This window comes from Formica exsecta, unplaced genomic scaffold, assembly GCF_003651465.1.
Source record: "Formica exsecta isolate Colony F162 unplaced genomic scaffold, ASM365146v1 scaffold262, whole genome shotgun sequence".
NCBI lineage: Eukaryota > Metazoa > Arthropoda > Insecta > Hymenoptera > Formicidae > Formica > Formica exsecta.
In genome coordinates this window covers 169122-187852 of record NW_021849885.1, presented here as the reverse complement: position 1 = coordinate 187852, position 18731 = coordinate 169122, and the positions used below count along the sequence as shown (strand labels likewise).

Here is an 18731-nt window from a genome sequence, read left to right as displayed (position 1 = left end):
GCTCTTTTTTCCATTAGCGCACATATAAATTATTAATGTGTAAATGATGAGTTGCTCGAATTGATACTAAAAGCGTATTTACTAGTTTATTATATTTAATATGAATTTATATTAAATTTTAGATTCCCATTAAAAAAAAATCATTGTACAGACAAAAGTTATCGTACCTGATTATTATTGCAGAGAATCCTTTTAAAGAACATTTATAAATTACTATAGTTTCATCGATGTCTCTGATTATTTCATAATGTGATTATTTCGTGATATTCGGCAGTTAAGTATATGCAATAGAACCAAATTTACAATAACATTGTAGAAGAGATAATACACATATCAATAAATATGTATCGATCGACGATGCATAATACTAGAAAAAAAACGGCAATACGCATTCGCGTAAATATATTATAACTCGATATTATAATCCGCGTAACGCCTACATAAAAACAATTTTCCCTCATACAACGGCAAAATAATTCCGAGTATCACGCTTCGCTTTTATATTCATATATAAGCTGTTGATCGAAATAAACCGGAATTTCCGAGTAGGAAAGTGGTAGACAGGGTGATTCAGAGTTACCCTTTAAATAATTTATCATTATATTAAAATATACGATTGCACCGAAACATCAATGGTTCAATATCATTGATAATAACAGTGCTAAAAGTATAATGCATTTCTTGTAACCTGTAATAAATCAACTAAAAACTTCAAAATAAAAATGAGCAATAAAAATAAATTATTATATTGCACATAGTTAAATATAATTATTTTTTCGCATAATATTTTTAATACATATCTCTTTTATATTTTATTAATATCATTGTTATTAACAGTGAATCTTTTAATTTATGTAAAAATATTGATTTTGATTTGATTCAATATAAATTATTAAAAATGCTCTATTCTTTTTATCAAGATTTCAATGAATTTTTCAATGAAAATACTACCAACGTTCCATCGTTTATTCGAAAATTGAAAGAGATAGACTTTGAATCACCTTATACAGATCCCCGTGTGGTGAACAGAGGATTTCATCCAATCGTATTCATTTTAATCGGCCGTCATGCATATCAACGAACGGAGTGGCAAGCAAAAGAAGAGAATCGAGGATATTTTCCGCCGGTTTCCATCCACTCGTAGCGAGAGAAAGCTTGCGATAATTCTCACCACCCGTTACTGTTTTATATTTCTCTCACGTATCGGTCTCACGGAGATAAGAACGAAAGTAGAGAATAATAGTGAAGAAACAAAACGTCGAAACGCCACGTCGGCAGCTTTTAATGTGTATGACATACAAGTGAAAAAAAGTGTGAAAAACTTACGAATTGAAAGAAAGAAAGAAAGGAAGATAGAATAGAAAATGCGACGCAAGATGAAAGGAGATTGCTACACATTTTGCATTTCGTGCTTTCTTGATTGTATACAGAATGCAACAAATTCTCTGTCTACTATGTCTCAGATGAAATGTGAAAAATCACTATTCAACTCGACATGAGATCGATCTATTTCGGACAAAAAAATAAAACTCCATTTTCTAGAAATTGATAAAGCTCTTTTTTATAGAGAATTCGGGAAAAGACATTAATACATACAAATATTAGCTGCAGTATTAATGACAATTTAATAAAATTTCGTATCATATGTAAAATTTATTATAAATATTACAAATATTAAAAAAAAGTTGTTTCTCTTTTTTAATTATACTGTTATATATTATTGCTTTTATAAATGTAAAGTTTAATTACTTTGTATATTTTCTCATATTTACACGACACAAACAGTAATTAAATTTTTTTAACTTTTTATCAATGTTGAATTTTGATCAATATTAAATTAAATTTTTTTGATCACAGATCTGAATCATATCGTACAGAATTTCGAGTTTCTGGCAATACTAGCTAGCCTGAAAAATATCAACCATAGTTCGGAGTGATTCACCACTAAGCCGACTATCGTTCTGTGGATGTCCGATTACTCGAACTGTTTGTTAATACTCAATTTGATTGCTAACCGAATCGTCGATCGAAATACTCGGGACATCAATAACCGCGATACCACACCATCGACTCGATAGCTCAAAGTATAGCAGCTCGGTAAACTATCAGTCACCACATTGAATCCTGAATTTTGATCAAACAATTTTTAAGACTATGAACAACAATCACAATTCATCATAACAAAATATATGTTATAAAGCAGTATAAGAGCAACTTTTATACCTTTTTGTTCTTTTAATAATTTTATCTTAAATAAAATATATATTAATATTAATTATTATCAGTAAATATTGATATAAGTTTTTAAGTTTTCTTAAAAACTTATATCAATATTTATTAAAAAAATTCATCTTTATACAATTTTTTTCTTTTTATATCATTTAATAAATCGCCGTAGAATGATAAAATAATATATATTGCATTTATACCGTATCTTCTTAACAATTAAATATAAATTTATCTATAATTTCTTTGTATAATTTACTTTTTTTAAATTGTAAATTGTTTTAATTATTTAAAATTAAATTTTTTTTCAATCGTAGAATTACATCTCTACGTACGACTGTCTGACTTAAGATCATCGTGATCGTAACCGGCGGTTTGCCGTGCGCTGTCAAGCACAAAAGACGAGTGCCGTTAAAGTGCCGAGTGGTAGAGCGAGGAAAGCGTGTCGTTTCCGAAACGGCCATAAGTTTTCCTACCCCATGGGGAAGTCGGCCACGGTCCATTGCCCGGCACCGTTCGCTCAGAAGCTACCCGGTACATAAGACGACGGTTTTCTTTAATTGCTCGCTGCGAAGTAGATCTGGCAGTCGATCCCCTCATAAAAGTTACGAAAATGTCTTGCGGCAAATTATTTCCTAACGAACAAAGGGATTCATGTTGAATTTGGCAACTGTTAGAAATATACTAAAATATTTCAATGAATATAGTCTCTAAAGAAATTAAAATGTTTAATTTTTTTGAGTGTGTATTATTTCTATATAACAAAAATGACTTGACGTGAGCAAAGAAGAAGCAATAAAGCAGAAAATAAATAAATTCTTAATAAAATATTTAATTAAGTACTAAGTGAACGTGAGTTTAGATAAATGTATTAGATACTATGTTAATTTTTCAAAAGAAGAGATAAAAAATTTGCAACACATTAAAAATTAAAATTATAGTTTTCTCGATGACACTTTTCGCCGGTAAAAAAATTAAGTTAACGACTAAAAAAAACAAACATCCGAAGCACATCGTAGCGAAAAGCGATTTACGGGAAATGCGTTTTCGAAAAGATCAATCGTATCTCTCTGAAAAAGAATATTTCTTTAGAGTTTCTTGCACGTCGTCTGTCGGCAATGGGCGATAATTCGTCCATTAATTCTGACTCCTTCACTTAAGAGGAGATGTCGGCGCCGTTGAACTTTCGTTAACCTTTCCACGTCGCTCTCATATCCGCGTTGTTCGTCCACTACGTCTGGGGAGATTCTAGTGACACTTATTTCGGTAAATGTAGATACCTCAAGCTATACAGACTTCGTCCTCTGCCGCTCTCAACGAAAACGCCGACTGCATCTACTTTAATACGCGATTCGAGGGTTCATTAATTTTCTTCTATTCTCCCTTCGTCTCCTTTTCTTCGGCGCCAAAGAATCCTTTCCCCCCCTCCCGTGATATTGTATATGGATACATTGGGTATTCTGCGAATCGAGCGGCATCATATTCCATGCAAATACAAGGAAAAGACAGGGAAAGGTCTCGCTGCAGTCGATACATCAATCTCAACACTTCCGGAAAAGTCGACCGATGTGTCTCTATAATACACTCTTATATACGGAGAAGTGAACGGAGAAATAAGAATACTTCGAGAGAGTGATGTATGGTATTTTAACGTAGAATATACTTTTCAGGATATATCATCTTTCGAATATTATCAGACGATGTTATGTATTTCTCATCAGTTATCTATTTATCCACACTTTATACTTTGTATTTTTCTATAACAGATGTTTTGTTCGTCGTAAACTATTGACGAGTAACATGATCGATTGCAACCAACAATTTTCATAACTATTGTAAAGACCGCTTTCTCTCATAGATCACGTTATATAATATAGATTCTATATGCTAAGAAAGACCTTTGGAAACTCGTGTCAATGACCGTGATGTCGCTCTTTCTCTTTCTCTCTTTGGAGTCCATGAAATGAAAGTGTTTCAGGATATTAAACCGTCAAGAACCCGTAAGACGTTATTAAACTGTAAAGGACAAAATTACCTTGTTCCAGAGAAAGAGCTACATGCATAATTCTGTCCTCAAATTCTATATAAAATCCCTTCAATCAATTATACCCTAAAAAGTGATGTCAAATTTGTCGTAACTCGATGAAATATTATCATTAAGGTTTTCTTTCTTTTTTTTATAAAAATAATCAAGTGCGGCAAATTATTAAACTCGAAGCTTATTTTATGTAACATTAAAAGTCTTATAATATGTTCCCATGTGCCGCATTTTAGCTATTTAATTCTCTATTTTTAGCTCTAAAATATATTACACAAAATAAGGAAAGGCGATCAATATAATCTAATAACCTCCCAACTTCGCGTCAAGAAATCCCGACGTAGTGTCGACCGGCTTTAATAACGATGCAAGCGGATAAGACCGTCCCGAAGGGCTCTGATTCATAACGATACGCGTGTTCGGGGCGAGAAACTTCTCGTAGAAATATTGCGGAGCTCGGGAAACAAGTCGCGTACCGGGGCGCAGCCGGCCGTCCGGAAAGGCGAAACAGATTTCCTTTACTGCCCTTCTGCCCCAGCGACGATGAGAACTGTTACGATCGAAGGGACCGGGCTCGGAAACTGTATTCGAAACGCGTCGAAAAACGATTTATTCAGGAGGTGGAGAGATAGAGGTAAAGAGAGAGAGATAGGGTGTGGAAGCATTTTTTTTTTTTTTTTTTTTTTTTTAACACCCGCGACGCGAACACTCGTTCGTTCACAATTGCCCTAAGTCGAACCGCGTCCATTACGCATCTCCGTGGCAGGAGAGGAAAGCTTTGCTCGCAGATCGCTTTTTTTCCTGCCGCATTTCGCTTTTCCTTTACCCCGTCGCGAGCTTCGCGTCGTAGTCGTCGACATCGCAAACTCGTCGTCTCCTTCCTCGCGGTACTTTTACACCGCAGGGCACAGATGCCTGTAATATTACATCCTCCGGTCCCTTTTATGGATATTGCTACGCCGCCTCTGCACCGTACATCCACGCTCCGTATCTGTGTGAATTATTATACGCGAGTAGTGTATATATATATATATATATATATATATATATATATATATATATATATATATATATATATATATATATATATATATATATATATATATATATATATATATATATATATATATATATATATATATATATATATATATATATATATATATATATATATATATATATATATATATATATATATATATATATATATATATACGCGTCTGCGCGTATATCCGTATAACGTCGACTCGACCGGGCTGTCCTTATTATTACCTCGGAGTCTGTCGTGAATTTCAGAGTTTCATGTTTCAGTTGTGAAGTTTAAGCTTCGTTTCGGAGTCGTTTATGTCATTTTTCAATCAAGAAATCGGAAAATTTATAATAAAATCGGAATTATATAGTACTGTATCGGAATTATATAATAATGATAAAATGCAGTTTTTTTCTATAAATCCATCTTTCATATATTTAGATATATCAAGTGACACAAATGGCAGGAATATTTATATATATAATTATGATGTATTATATATAATAATTAATAATATACTGTCTCCTTTTTCTCTTTTTCTGACGAAATTAATTTATATTGATGTATGTCTGCTCTTTTTTTTTTTATTTTTTTCTGAAATCTAAAGAAATGTTTGTTATCTGTAAAATAAAAGTTAAAAAGATATTTCAGAGTTTCATAATGTAAGAATAAAAAATATATTGGCGTTATAGAAAATTCATTTCTAACTATAACATCAAATGCAATAAAGCAATGTACTTTCTTACCACTTTAGCAATTATCAACTTTCCTCCTTACTTTACCACTTTAACAATTATCAACTTTCCTCCTTACTTAATCACAGCGTTCTTAATGCCAGCACAAGCCGACGAAACCGCGGTCTTATTCGGGCTACTTCACGCGTCTCATAAATATTAAATACCTCTCTTAATCCGGATTCTTACAAAATCTCGCGAAGTGCTATCGCGCTCACTTTCGCGCTTCTATTATTAAAAATTTTTGGTATACAGGATCTGTGGAATTATATAAATTTCTGTAATGAGCGCGTGCATTATCGCCGATCAATGCTAATATTCCGATATCGCTTCTCTCTCTCCCTCTTTCCTATATGTATGCTCGGTACGCTTCGTCGAATTTCATTATCGAACATCTACTACGGTTAAGTCGGTTTCCTGAGACTTCGCAAATTACGGAAATCAAGGGAGCTTTGGTAAGGATACTCCCGCTTCCTGCTTTCGCGCGCGCTTCTTGTTCCCTCGTCGCACGCTCAACTGGCTCAGACTATAGTACCTCTCGTCTATGATATCGGATATAGTCGAAATCAATCGTTCAATGACTCGATGAAAGCTCGCGCGGAGCTCATTCTTCGGGGCTCGGTGCAAGGTTCGCGGCCATTTTCCCGGCGCGGCATAAAGGAACGGTAAAAGGTTTCCGGCAGAAACAGATGTGAAAAGTTGCAGACGGCCGGGCGGAAATAAACTGCGGCATATGTCGTCGCACCCCGTCCTTATCCTTTAACGTTCTTCCTTTGGCGTCCTTTACGACGTTCGTGTCGGAGGTAGGAGCGCGCCGAGACGAGCTCGCGGCGGTAAAAGGCTAATTGGCAATTTACAAACGTGGGTGGGGTTATCTAAACACCGTATAAACGCGAACGACGTCCAACTGTATCAGTCGTAGAGTCCCGAGTGCATAAAGGCGGACGCATAAAAAAATATACGTGTGGACAGTAAGAGCGACGACGAGAGATGACTTCAGACAGACGGATTATATAATACACAGTGCTGGATAGAAAGCTAAGTACTCGAAAAGCATTACTTGAATTAAATTCCGTACGTCCGTTCTAGACCCCTTTACTGACCTCTCATCATTAATGCGAAAAGAGCATATTGTCAAAGACCACGCTTTAAAATTTAACAATATTTACGTTAATTTTTTAGTCACTTTTTAGATAAATTTTTCTCGGTTATGAGATGTATTTATATCTGAATTCTGATGTTACACAAGTTTTTGTATTGCTCGGACTTAAAATCGATATTTTAATTTCCAACTCCTTGAAATTTTCATGTGGTATTACAGTAGATAATCCTGGCAAGAATGTAATAGCACTATCATTTGCAATTCTCGCAATTATAGTTCGGGCGTTTCTCGATCGAAAATCCGCATGAATACACTATCGCAATTTTTTTTAAACATTCTCACAGATAGTTACTGGATTCCGATGTAACGACGCAAAGAAATCCTTAGTCTGCTTTTTCAATTTACCAACCATTCCTCCTCCCACCATAGAGCATACGATTTCAAATATCTTTGGGCGAAAAACAACGTGAATGCGTACAATACATGCGAGATATCTGTAGTATTATTTTCCTTTTCTTTATTTTATATATTTTGCGATTTGAGACATTTTTTCGAAAAAAATCATTTTATACATAAATATCGATTATATCTATTTAGTATGCATTTATCTTGATTTTACGCATATAATCAATATTGCAAAATTTTTTTGTTACGTTTTATATATTTTAGCAGGGAGATAGCAGTTTTTCCATTTTCTACATAAGAATCAGACTCAATTTTATGTCCCATCACGTCACATATAATCCACGAGCCATCAAACTTCATCTAGCTTGTAATTTTATTTATTTTTTATTCGACTCATTTCGCAACAGCACACGCGATCGCGACGTTTATCACCGCGTGTCCAATTCGCAATAATTGATAGCTCGCAGTGCTTTCTTCGAAATTTCTTTTATCCAAGTAACTATCCTTTTAACTGCTTTTCTATGTTCGTTCTTTTACGATCAGGCTGTTTTATTTGCACGACTAAACAGCAACAATACGAAGATTGCCTGATTCGATCGCCTGATCCACGCGCCCGTATTTCCCTGCCGATCTCGTAATTGCCCTTTTACGCTGATCACTATTTACTGCTGTATTTCGCATTACGTTGATTATTCGCATGTAAGCCCACGACCGACTGTCCCCGGCCGCGTATAGTATACGGACGCGTGATAAAGCGCGATAGCGAAACGTAGGTATCTCCCGCGACATATCTTCCGACGTTTTATCGACGTCGTAATTTAGAACGAGGCGTCCCATGGATATCTCGAGCCCCGCTTCGACCGATTTACGGCCCCGAGTAGCGCGCACCTGCATCTCGAGCCTTATTCGTCCTGTTCTTCGCGAATATTATTTTTCCGTGAAATAATGGAATCGAATAAAAAGAGTGTTAGGGAATTTACGTGAATTCGAGATAAAATCTTGCGCGCGATGCAAGATGTATTTTTTTGGGGGGGGGGAAACAGAGAGCTTGGCTTTTATCATTTTTTTATAATCAGAATGCACAGATATCGTCATATTATACCGTTAATGTAACAAAGTAAAAGGCGGTTTAAATTATCATGTGGTCCCCTCGAAACCATGCAACTTTTGTCTGAAACATTTTTTAATATCTCACTTCGTTTCCGAAAAATATGCCCGCGTCACTATAAATGCCGCACCCTGTATATATATATCTTTCTCATATATAATATATACGGAATGACATATTATATTACAAAAGACATATTTATACTATAAAATAAGAAAAAATGCTAGTAATATAATAAAACTTTTATCGCATTAATGTGTCGAAGGATCTCTGATGCGTGTAACGACATGATAAAAATAAAATTATATCTGCGACAGATGCGAATATTATTATATAAGAATATTTCATATAAAATCTGCATTATCTTCTTCGCGAAAATTCAAGGTAAACGTTACGTAACCATTGGCCGTTCTTTTATTCCTAGACTCGGAACAGTCGCCAGCCGTATACCTCAGGGACGATCCACTGTTTGGTACCCTTCAATTGCAGCAGCACAGCGAGCTCCGTGCGCCTACGGCGGAACGCGCAGCTTTCTACCTCGATGCGGCGGTCGCCGGTCGTCAACGGGAGGACGGCGACGCGCATATGCTCTATACATTGCACGTGTACCAATACAGCGTCGCCGGCAAGGGCGGAGGTAAATAAATCTTCGTCTCGAATTCTCTTGAATCACTGCATTTCGCTTACCGTCCGATTTTTCATCGTTATTTCAGAGTTTCGGTATAAATATGTACATGATATTCTCTCGCGTTTTTCTCGCTCCATGTTATAAAATTCAAAAGTAGCGCTACATATTTCTTGACTGCATAGTTGCCGGTGGCAGAAGTCGGCTGCATCTGATGGATCTAGGAAATTCAGACCGCGGCAAGTCCTCAGGCGGAATTCCTCTCTCCGGTCTGGGCAACATTCTCCTCGCGATCTTTAACGGTCAGAAGCATCTGCCGTACAAGGAACACAAATTGACACAACTGCTCAAGGAATGCCTCGGCTCTTTGACCTGCCACGCGGCTATGATAGCTCATGTATCTCCAAATGCCCAGCACTATACGGAGACGCTCACTACCGTTCAACTGGCGTCGAGAATCCATCGGATGCGACGTCGGAAGATCAAGTTCGTCGGCGGCGGGACGCAAGGTACCGGAAGCGGTGGCAGTTCCGGCGAGGAGGCGGCTCGGCAGAACAGCGAGTGCGATCCCAGCTCGAGTGATCTATCCGCCGACACGGTAATTTACGTCGGTCCGAGCGCCGACGATGCCACTGACGGCGAACACCCGCCCGTTTATATACCCAGCTTGAATTCGGGCGACAATCGTTGCGCGATGGGCAGGGTGCTCCGCGGTTCCGCCGCCGAGAGACCGAGCAAGATTCCTGAGGAACGCAGTCCGGCACATAAATCCAAGACGGTGAAAACGCTGACGCAGACCGCGTCGAAGCAGACCTCGCCGGCGCACAGCGCGACGCCGAAAGCGAGTCCGGCGAGGAAGAATTCCTCCTCAAAGAGCGCGTCCTCAGTGTCCAAGATCAATGATTCACCAGGTAGTAAGATCCCGGTAGCGGCGCCGAGCGGCGGCTCCGACGAACAGTGGATAGACGGTCCGAGAATTTCTAAGTCGAAGGTCGCGGAGGCCAGACATATGCTGAAAGATTCGCATCACAAACGAGAGACGTGGATCGACGGGCCGATGCAACTGACCAGCGCGCCGGCGCTGCAACTGCACGCTCATCAGCATGCATCTTCCGGTTACGGTTTCATGGACAGTCACAAGAAGAGCATGATTAGAAAATGGGTGGAAAATCAATCGTCGCAGATACAGCGGACGAAGCACGCCGGCCCGCGACTCGACTCTTCCAAGATGTCCTCCGGTCAGTCGTCCGGCCAGTTTAAAGAATTGACGCAGTTCAAAACCTGCGGCGGGATGGAGGACGACGATACATCATTGTCTACAGCGGAGAGCGATAGCTTGAAAGCGAACGAGATCGAGGATATAACCGAAAAATTGAGCGCCAAGCTGAATCTACTTAACGTTAAGTCCAATACGGATTCAGGGTTAGATTTGACGGCGAGCCCGGTGATGGATGACAGTGTCGAAAAGGGGAAGCTCGATCTACCGGATGACGAAGACGACGATGAAGAAATCGTCGTACCTCCGCCGTTACCGTTGATCGAACCACTCAGTAACGGAGTAAGCCGGGAAGTCTCCATGGAAAGTTTGAATCTGTCACATAAAGATATCGTTCTACCTTCGAGGCATTCCTTGTCCTCGGAGGACGAGATTTTAGAGATTGTTGAAGTGGAAGATTTGGAACCAGTACCCATGCAGGATTCGTGTTTACAAGTGACTGAAGAAGACATCGCGCTATGTATGGGTGAAAATCCTCTGCCTGAGAGCGATCAAGAAGAACATCCTTTAAGAATTCTTAGCCAAGAAAATCTCACTGTTGTGTCAACTTTCACGGGTGAGTAAATTTTCGTTTATGCAGAATACTCAGTTTTCTAAACGCTCATTATATTTCAATATTAATTATAATGTAGAATAAATATTTATATATAAAGCTTTTTTTTAATTTACGAAGGCTGACTAGTTTGTTTTATTATAATTTATTATAGTTATACGTTCTCTTGTACCCTCTCTCTATCTCGCTCTTTGGATCAAGATAGAACAATTCCTGTAAAAAATTTTTTTTTAATCATACAATCACATTCAACTTTTGTTTCGCCGCGATTACTTTTGTCACAAAAACTTCAATAAATTTCTATAAAAGCTATTCACCGCATCGTCTCGAAATCGATTTGTTGATCCTGAAAACGTGTAATAGACCATGCGGTAGAAAACAATAATTCACTTCTCTCGAAGACAGAGACTCCGATATAATTATATGTCATTGCGTCCCCTTCTACAAACCAAAGCGGACAGCTGTCTCATAGTTCCGCTATTTTCCCCCGTCGTTCTTATCCGGCGACTTCTTGCACGATAAGATATAAACTTGAACGGACGAAAAAGGTACGAGATAGAAAAATAATTTCCAGACTCCATGTCAGTGATGTCAGACACGGAGAGATACAGACCGCATTATCCGCCGCCGGTTGGCGCCGGTGTTCTACCTAGGCCATACTTCGACCACGAAGACTTTCTCGAGCAAGAGACCAGGCACAAGTTCGATCAGCTGGCCCGCCTCCACGAGCTCTACCAAAGCAAACTCGCTCTCGCCAACGTTTCCAACTCCGTGACTTACCAGAGAGAAAACTCTTCCACTGTCAACGTACGAGATGCTCCATGTAAGTTTTCGCGATTGGAGACTCGATCAATTCTGTAGACAGCAAAAACCAGACAGATTTCTCTCTTTTACCGCTACATTGAATTCTCTCAAGAGACGAACGTTGTTTATCTCTACAAGATTACTCACGTATCAAGCTGTGTAATTCCTCACAATATTCGATCAACGCGTCGCAATTGAAAGCGATTTCCAAATCTAAGATTTTGATTCACTTTTAAATTCGCGTAAACAACAGTGCTTTATTTTATAAATCCATTCTCTTATGTTTTCTCTATTAATAATTGAAAAAATACGAAACAAGATACAACAGAATTACGATAATCGAAATAAAAAATTAAAGCCGCGAGATCTGCCGCTTGATTAAAAATAAAACATCATTTTCAAAAGTAGAGTAATAGATTTTAATCAAGACAGCCAGCAATCTGCGGTCTACATCCAGTATAACATTAATGCAGGACAAATTCCAGCAGCGACCGTCTTCCGTCCGCCGTCTCGCTGTCAATCCTTGTCCCTTTCGGATGTCTTATTCAACGACAACGCGAGCAATCACGGCAGCATCTACAGTGAACCCGCGTACATAGCCGGCAAGCCCGATCAAGAAAAGATCTGCGATAATTGTCGCCAGAGCATGTCCAGGCCCGCCACGGCCTCTTATTGGTATCCCAGTAGCGTCGCCCATCTCGCCAGTCCTAGAAGGTACTGCGGCAAGTTGGGTGACTGCAATATCTCCAATCTGAGGCATCCGGATGGCGCTTCGAATCCCAACCTAAAGGAGGAGATCGAAAGGATACCCGGAAACGGAGCATCCGGCTCGGATCCCGAGGAAGAATATATAGAGGCGAAGAAGCTATTCACGGCTGCCGAGAGGTCCGAGAGAACGGTAACAGGAAAATCCGACATCGAAGAGGATCTAAAGATTCAAGGTACGAACAGACGCTAAAATTTAAAAAAAACGCTTTCAGTTTTTTTTTTAATGCCTTTACGATATTTTTATAAAAATTTACGTTGATTGAAAATCGATAGAAAGTTCAATCATAGAATCTAATTCTTGATTTAAATAATAGAAATATTGAATTGCACGTTAGAATAAATTTTTACCTAAAAATTAATAAATTTGTCGATATAAATTAGCGCACTGTTCTGATATTAAAGATAATAAAAATAACATTTTTATATTTTATATTTCAGGCGGCACCTCCTTGCAATTATCGATGCCATCTCCGGCGCCATCCTCTGGACGAATGCAACGCAAGATTCTTAGCCTCGGCTCCTCGTTCGGTCTCAATAAGGAGAGCTCCGATTCCGGTGCGGATACAACGCCGCGAGCGGCTAAATTATCACCGGCTACATTGTCCAGACATCGTGCCGAGAGCTCTGGTTACGACAGTATCGTTAGAGACAGCGAGACGAGCAGCATCGCTAGCGACTCGTCCCGACAAACCGGAGCGTTACAGGAACATCAAGGTAATCGTCAAGTATTTTTCGACTATTCATATTTCTTGAAAAAGCGTGTCGATCGATATCAAAATTATTCATTACGCTAATAAGGCAGTTAAAAAAAATAATCTATACTGGGATCGATATATATTTAAAAAAAAACTTATGTGAAATTAAAATATAAAAAAAAATTTCAGAGAAATCTATTCTTTTTTTTTTTTTTTTTTTTTTTTATGTAGTTAGTCGATTTTTTCAGTTCGCTTCGCATGGAAATTTCGCCCCATCTCGCTCCTTATTTACCCTGTCATGATCTAATGCTCAACTCTTTCTAAGACTATCTAACATTTGACTCCAGTCAAGTATGCAAAGCACGAAAATCTTGTCGGAAGCGCCTTCATATTCCTAGAAAAAGATACGCAAGCTCTCTAAAACGATCCCACCGTACGGTGATTCTCCTCAGGTGGCGCGCTGGGGGTTCTAACTTCGACGTTGTGCGGGTGTTTCAGCGGTGGAACAGCGGGCGGCAGGGTACGAGCTTCGGCGGTCGCGGGCCCACTGCCGGGCTCAACCGGGGCCGCCCGCGGCGTCGGCGATTCTCGCGTATACAGGCGAGGACGTAGACATCCTGGACAGACGCGCGCGGGTGCGCTCGAATCCACGTGGAACGATGTCCAGGATACACAGCCTGCGCCTGCGCCAGCGCCTTCTTAGGCTGGAGCTACGCGATGCCAAAAGACGCCTAATGGTGCCCGACACTCGCTGGGACTATAATTGTAAGTATCGGCTTTCCCGTGATATGCAAATCAGCAGCAGATTCGAATATTACGTACAGATATATATTAATTTTTTTCTCCCATTGCATTACTTGTTGTAAAAGAAAATGTGTGTATCCACAATTTTTTAATATAATCTGACATTATTTATACATAAACAATTAAAAATCTTAAATAATTATGCGAGCAATTGATTTCATTAAATTTACTGTAACATATATAATTTAATAGTTTAATCATTCATATAAATATATGTATATATGTTCAAATAAATTTGATTTAATAATGAATATTATTATGTTCACAATTCTAATAATGTTTTTACATATAAACTCACACACACATATGTATAATTTTATAATATATGTATAATAAACTCTGATCAGTGATATGTACATATCATTACGATCATATCTGATTTTAAAAATAGTGTACGTGGAGGACAGTATGGACTGGCGAAATCCGTCATTTTTGGAAGCTCTGACGGTCGAGACATGCATTCTACAGAAAAGAGTGGAGGCCTGTAAGAGTCACGTTCTTCTGGTCACCTGCTTCGACTCCTGTCCTCAGCAGCCGACAACGGCCGAGATTAAAATCACCTAACGTAGACTTAGATCAGCACGCACGACCGCGTGTTGATCACCAATCCCGCCCATCCACCTACGAATTTAATCGTTGAAACGAGACGAGCGAGGTCGCCGAATAAAATGGAATAAATTAGCAAAGAATGGCGTCGATGTCGCTCGACTCCGTCCAGTAGTTGTTAAATGATATATTGTGGTCACCGTCATCGTCATCGTATATCGTCGCTATTGTTAAACCTAAAACGGTACTAGCAAGATTAAACGAGAAATAAAGGAAAACCTAATAAAGTCTCACCGAAATATCGCACACGTACACGCACACGCACGTGTCTTATCGAAGTTATATTATAGAGTTTTAACGAAAAATGTATTCGTGTTAGAGATTTCGCAATTGTTTCAGTTTCAACGATGTTTCTCAGGATACAGGAAGAAGATGTTAAGTAATTCTTCGCGTGTTATTATAGCGACACGAGTAAGTAAGTCAGTTTCGAGAATAATGTTCGTGCCGCGTTTACATTGGCATTAATTGTTTTATGTACATGAGAGTTGATACTTTGTTTTCACATTCTATTATTAATCAAAGTCATTTAAAATATTATCGCTGCCATACTGTCTGACTGATGCCATTAATAATTTATAAGAGATAGATTTCCGACCTAAAAAGACTGCCGGCCAACCGGCCAAACTGCGTATTCATCGAAAACAGCGACAAACAAAACAAGCGAATAAAACTATTATCGCGATAAACTAGAGGTATTTATCTCAATAGAAAAAATACGACACGCGTCCATATTCGTGATCGAATCAATTAACCGCGAATTAAAAGATAATCGAATAAAAATCGAGAAAACCGATCATAAACGATATCGCAAATATTAGCTATAATAACACAAACAATCTCGATTATACATTATCAACAATTGAGATCGTCTACAATCTAGAGAGCAGCGAGTGGCTAAATTTTCCTTTCTCTATGATATCGTTATGATTCAGGAAGAGAGAAGAAATTCGGCCATGCTAGTTAATTTAGATTGTCGATGGAAATGGTTTCGTAACAATAGAAGTTAGATGTTAGAAGTAAAATGCAAATTTTTTCATTAAAATATCGAGCTTCAATTTTGAGGGGAAGCCAAACGAAAGCAATGGGAAATTTGCCGTGGGTGAACGAGCAACGCACTGCCAAAATAGTGCAAAAAGAAATCTTTTATACCATTAACGATCAATCGATTAACGAAATGCGCCGTACGTAATGTATTTAATACACGCACGTTAATTCATGGTATTATCGTAGCTTTAATCGTTATCAGCAGTTACCGCACTTCGTAGGGTTCTGTAACTCACTTAGAAAGACGCGAAAGAGAGAATGATAGAAAGAAAAAAGCGGAAAAAGGAACAGATTGAATGAAAGAAAGAAAGAAAAAACGTGCGCACGAAAGAAAAGGAAGAGAGATGAGAATAAGAATAAACCGTAAACTTTTGCTAATCGTAAAAAACGTTCGCGCGAGTGCTATTGAAACTTATAAAAAAAAGGGGAGAGAAATAGGAGAAAGAGAAAAAAGAGAGAGAGAGAGAGAGAAGGAAAAAGAAATGAGAAGCCCAATTCTCTCATTTCCGATGTGAGAATGTTATGCGAAGAGAGGACGCGAAGAGGATATAAGCATAGGCGGGGATAAAGTCGGGAAGAATAAAAATAGATGGCATAAAAATAAATCGGCATGGGAGTAATGTAGAGGAGGAGAGAGAAAGGGCAGAAACAGAGATATTCTAGTTTTCTGATGCGTGTCGTGAGGGACCGATATCGATGGAAAAAACACGACTCGTTTTTCTCGTCCTAAACTGTTATACCTTGAAGTTTATGCATGATACACACGTATATGTATATGAATATATGTATAAGCACACACGCATACAGAAACATATACACACAATGCAAAACAATATTGTACGTGAGTACCGTGAGTGAAAGACGTACACGCGACTGATTATCACAAGTATATATAGACACGTATTTACATTTTGTATTTAGCATTAAATTCGAGCATCTCAAATATTGAGTTTTCAAAGTGTAATATCTCTAATATAAAATTTTGAGATCGCACAGCGAAAATCGCTGCAGACCAAAATATTCGATAGCCGCATTTAGCGTTAAACACGAGATGTAAATGCGAAGGCACAAACGTCCTTTTCACAGATTCGTGGAACGGTATAAGATTGCCAAGTGACTCCTTCGTGTTGCCCTGCGCTAATTAAAGAGATCCTATACATTCGTTTCTCCGTATCTCGCTCATCAACGATCAAAGATGAGTTTGCCGCTGAAATCGTCGTCATTGCTTTATCTGTCGGTTCCTTCTCTTATTAATAATAAATGTTCGATATATCTTGTTGATTGTTTATCGCAACAAAATAACGATTTTTCGTGTTGATCGATTATTCAAATTGTCGCGATCATCTACGATAATTATTGTACGTATGTTGCATTTGCTAATCTTCCCAAGAAAATTATATCAAGAAAGTGAATTTTCATTTCCGTCTTTTCGAAAATCACGGGAAATATCTTTATGGTTTGTCGCGTCTAACGTTAAAATTCGTGCATGTAATATATTTGTTTACTTATCGTCGCGCGTGTCCTGATTCAATCTGAGTTAAAAACATTGCCAAGAGCGTTTCAGTCCGTCTGCCGTGAATACAACAGTAATAATAACGAATTATAGTGATAGTAATTATTAATTGTAACTAGCGATCTACTTCCACTTTCCGCCGGAAAACATGCGTTTCTGTACCATAGTACTTGTATGATATTTATATTTTATATGTACAAATTAGTCATGTAATTTCTTGTAATAAAGATCAATTTACAACGTGCATCCCGAATTGTCTCTATTCCAGATATCCTTATCAAATATCAGCTGTCATATATGTAAATCATTAATTATTTTTATTATCATAATTATCCTTTGTTTCAATTGTTAAAAAAAAAAAATGCAAGAAAAGATTACGTACATCTTCTCACTTCTGACGATGTAATGTAATATAGAATGACTCTCAAATTCATTATTTTTCAAAGTAACTTATGTCATTTCCAAAATAAGCGATTCACATACCGTCATACACTAAACGAGCGCAAGAAGAAGAGCGACCCTGACGAATTCCTGAGACAATTTATTGGGATGTTCTAGGCCGCGACGCAATTCTAGGCGGCGTATGCGAATGTAGGTCCACCTCCGTTTATCTGTCGACGTTTATACTTTGTTTCACAACGTAAAACCGCACGCGATTTCGCGTAGAAAACGGCCACAATGTTCCAGATGAATCGCGTACCGTCTCGGAGAAATTGCGTGACAGATGATCGAGTGTAATAATAGAATACGTAAAAAATGTGAAGCTCTCTATCAACAAAAATCGGAGCAATTTTTAAATGTCAATTTACCTTAATAGCTGATGCGCAACAAGCTGACTAGTTATTGCAATAACGTCATGTTTTTTTATAATGATAAAATTACGATGAGTAAATGACTATTTTTAATGATTATGTTTCTATAATATTAAGTTAAAGTTAAATGCATTAAAAACTCAAAATTACGGTAAAAATATAAAATATAACGTAAGAAATATTTTATGGATTAAAAACAAATAAAAATCTACATGAAATCTATCGATTTTAAATGCAGAACGCGATGCAGTCGGAATACAAAGTAATGGCTCGAAAATCATTGCGTCAGCAATGTCAGCCAATTTAGCCACGGGATGCATAACCTTGCAGCTCAATTATCTCAGTCACTGATAAAATACGATTATGGTCGCAATTAAATCCTTAAAATCCACACGTGCTGATTACAATATGTATCACGTAATAGCGTAAATCTCGGCATTTGAATAAATCGTCCAAAGATAAAATTGAATCAACTATAATTTCACATGCGGAAAAAATACGTGGCATAAATGCATGGCTATTGTTAATTTAAATGATGATAATGCTTTTATCGTGCGTTTTCACATGCACATACATAAAAAAGATGTA

The 18731-nt window shown here is 37.9% G+C and overlaps 1 protein-coding gene and 1 long non-coding RNA gene across 3 annotated transcripts in view; one reads left to right on the top strand and one right to left on the bottom strand.

The window, feature by feature from the left end:
- The window catches only part of LOC115236907 (kinesin-like protein CG14535), a 110306-nt gene extending 92731 nt beyond the window's left edge, over nucleotides 1–17575 (top strand). Inside the window, exons 5-11 of the mRNA XM_029809639.1 lie at nucleotides 9068–9280; nucleotides 9454–11100; nucleotides 11672–11920; nucleotides 12390–12842; nucleotides 13108–13383; nucleotides 13863–14129; nucleotides 14560–17575. Coding sequence (XP_029665499.1) covers nucleotides 9068–9280; nucleotides 9454–11100; nucleotides 11672–11920; nucleotides 12390–12842; nucleotides 13108–13383; nucleotides 13863–14129; nucleotides 14560–14732 — 3278 coding nt within the window. The 3' untranslated portion in view covers nucleotides 14733–17575. The remainder of the gene's footprint in view (nucleotides 1–9067; nucleotides 9281–9453; nucleotides 11101–11671; nucleotides 11921–12389; nucleotides 12843–13107; nucleotides 13384–13862; nucleotides 14130–14559) is intronic.
- Nucleotides 1–18731, bottom strand: part of LOC115236910 — a 50051-nt gene that overhangs the window by 27716 nt on the left and 3604 nt on the right. The gene's annotated exons all lie outside the window — the stretch shown is intronic.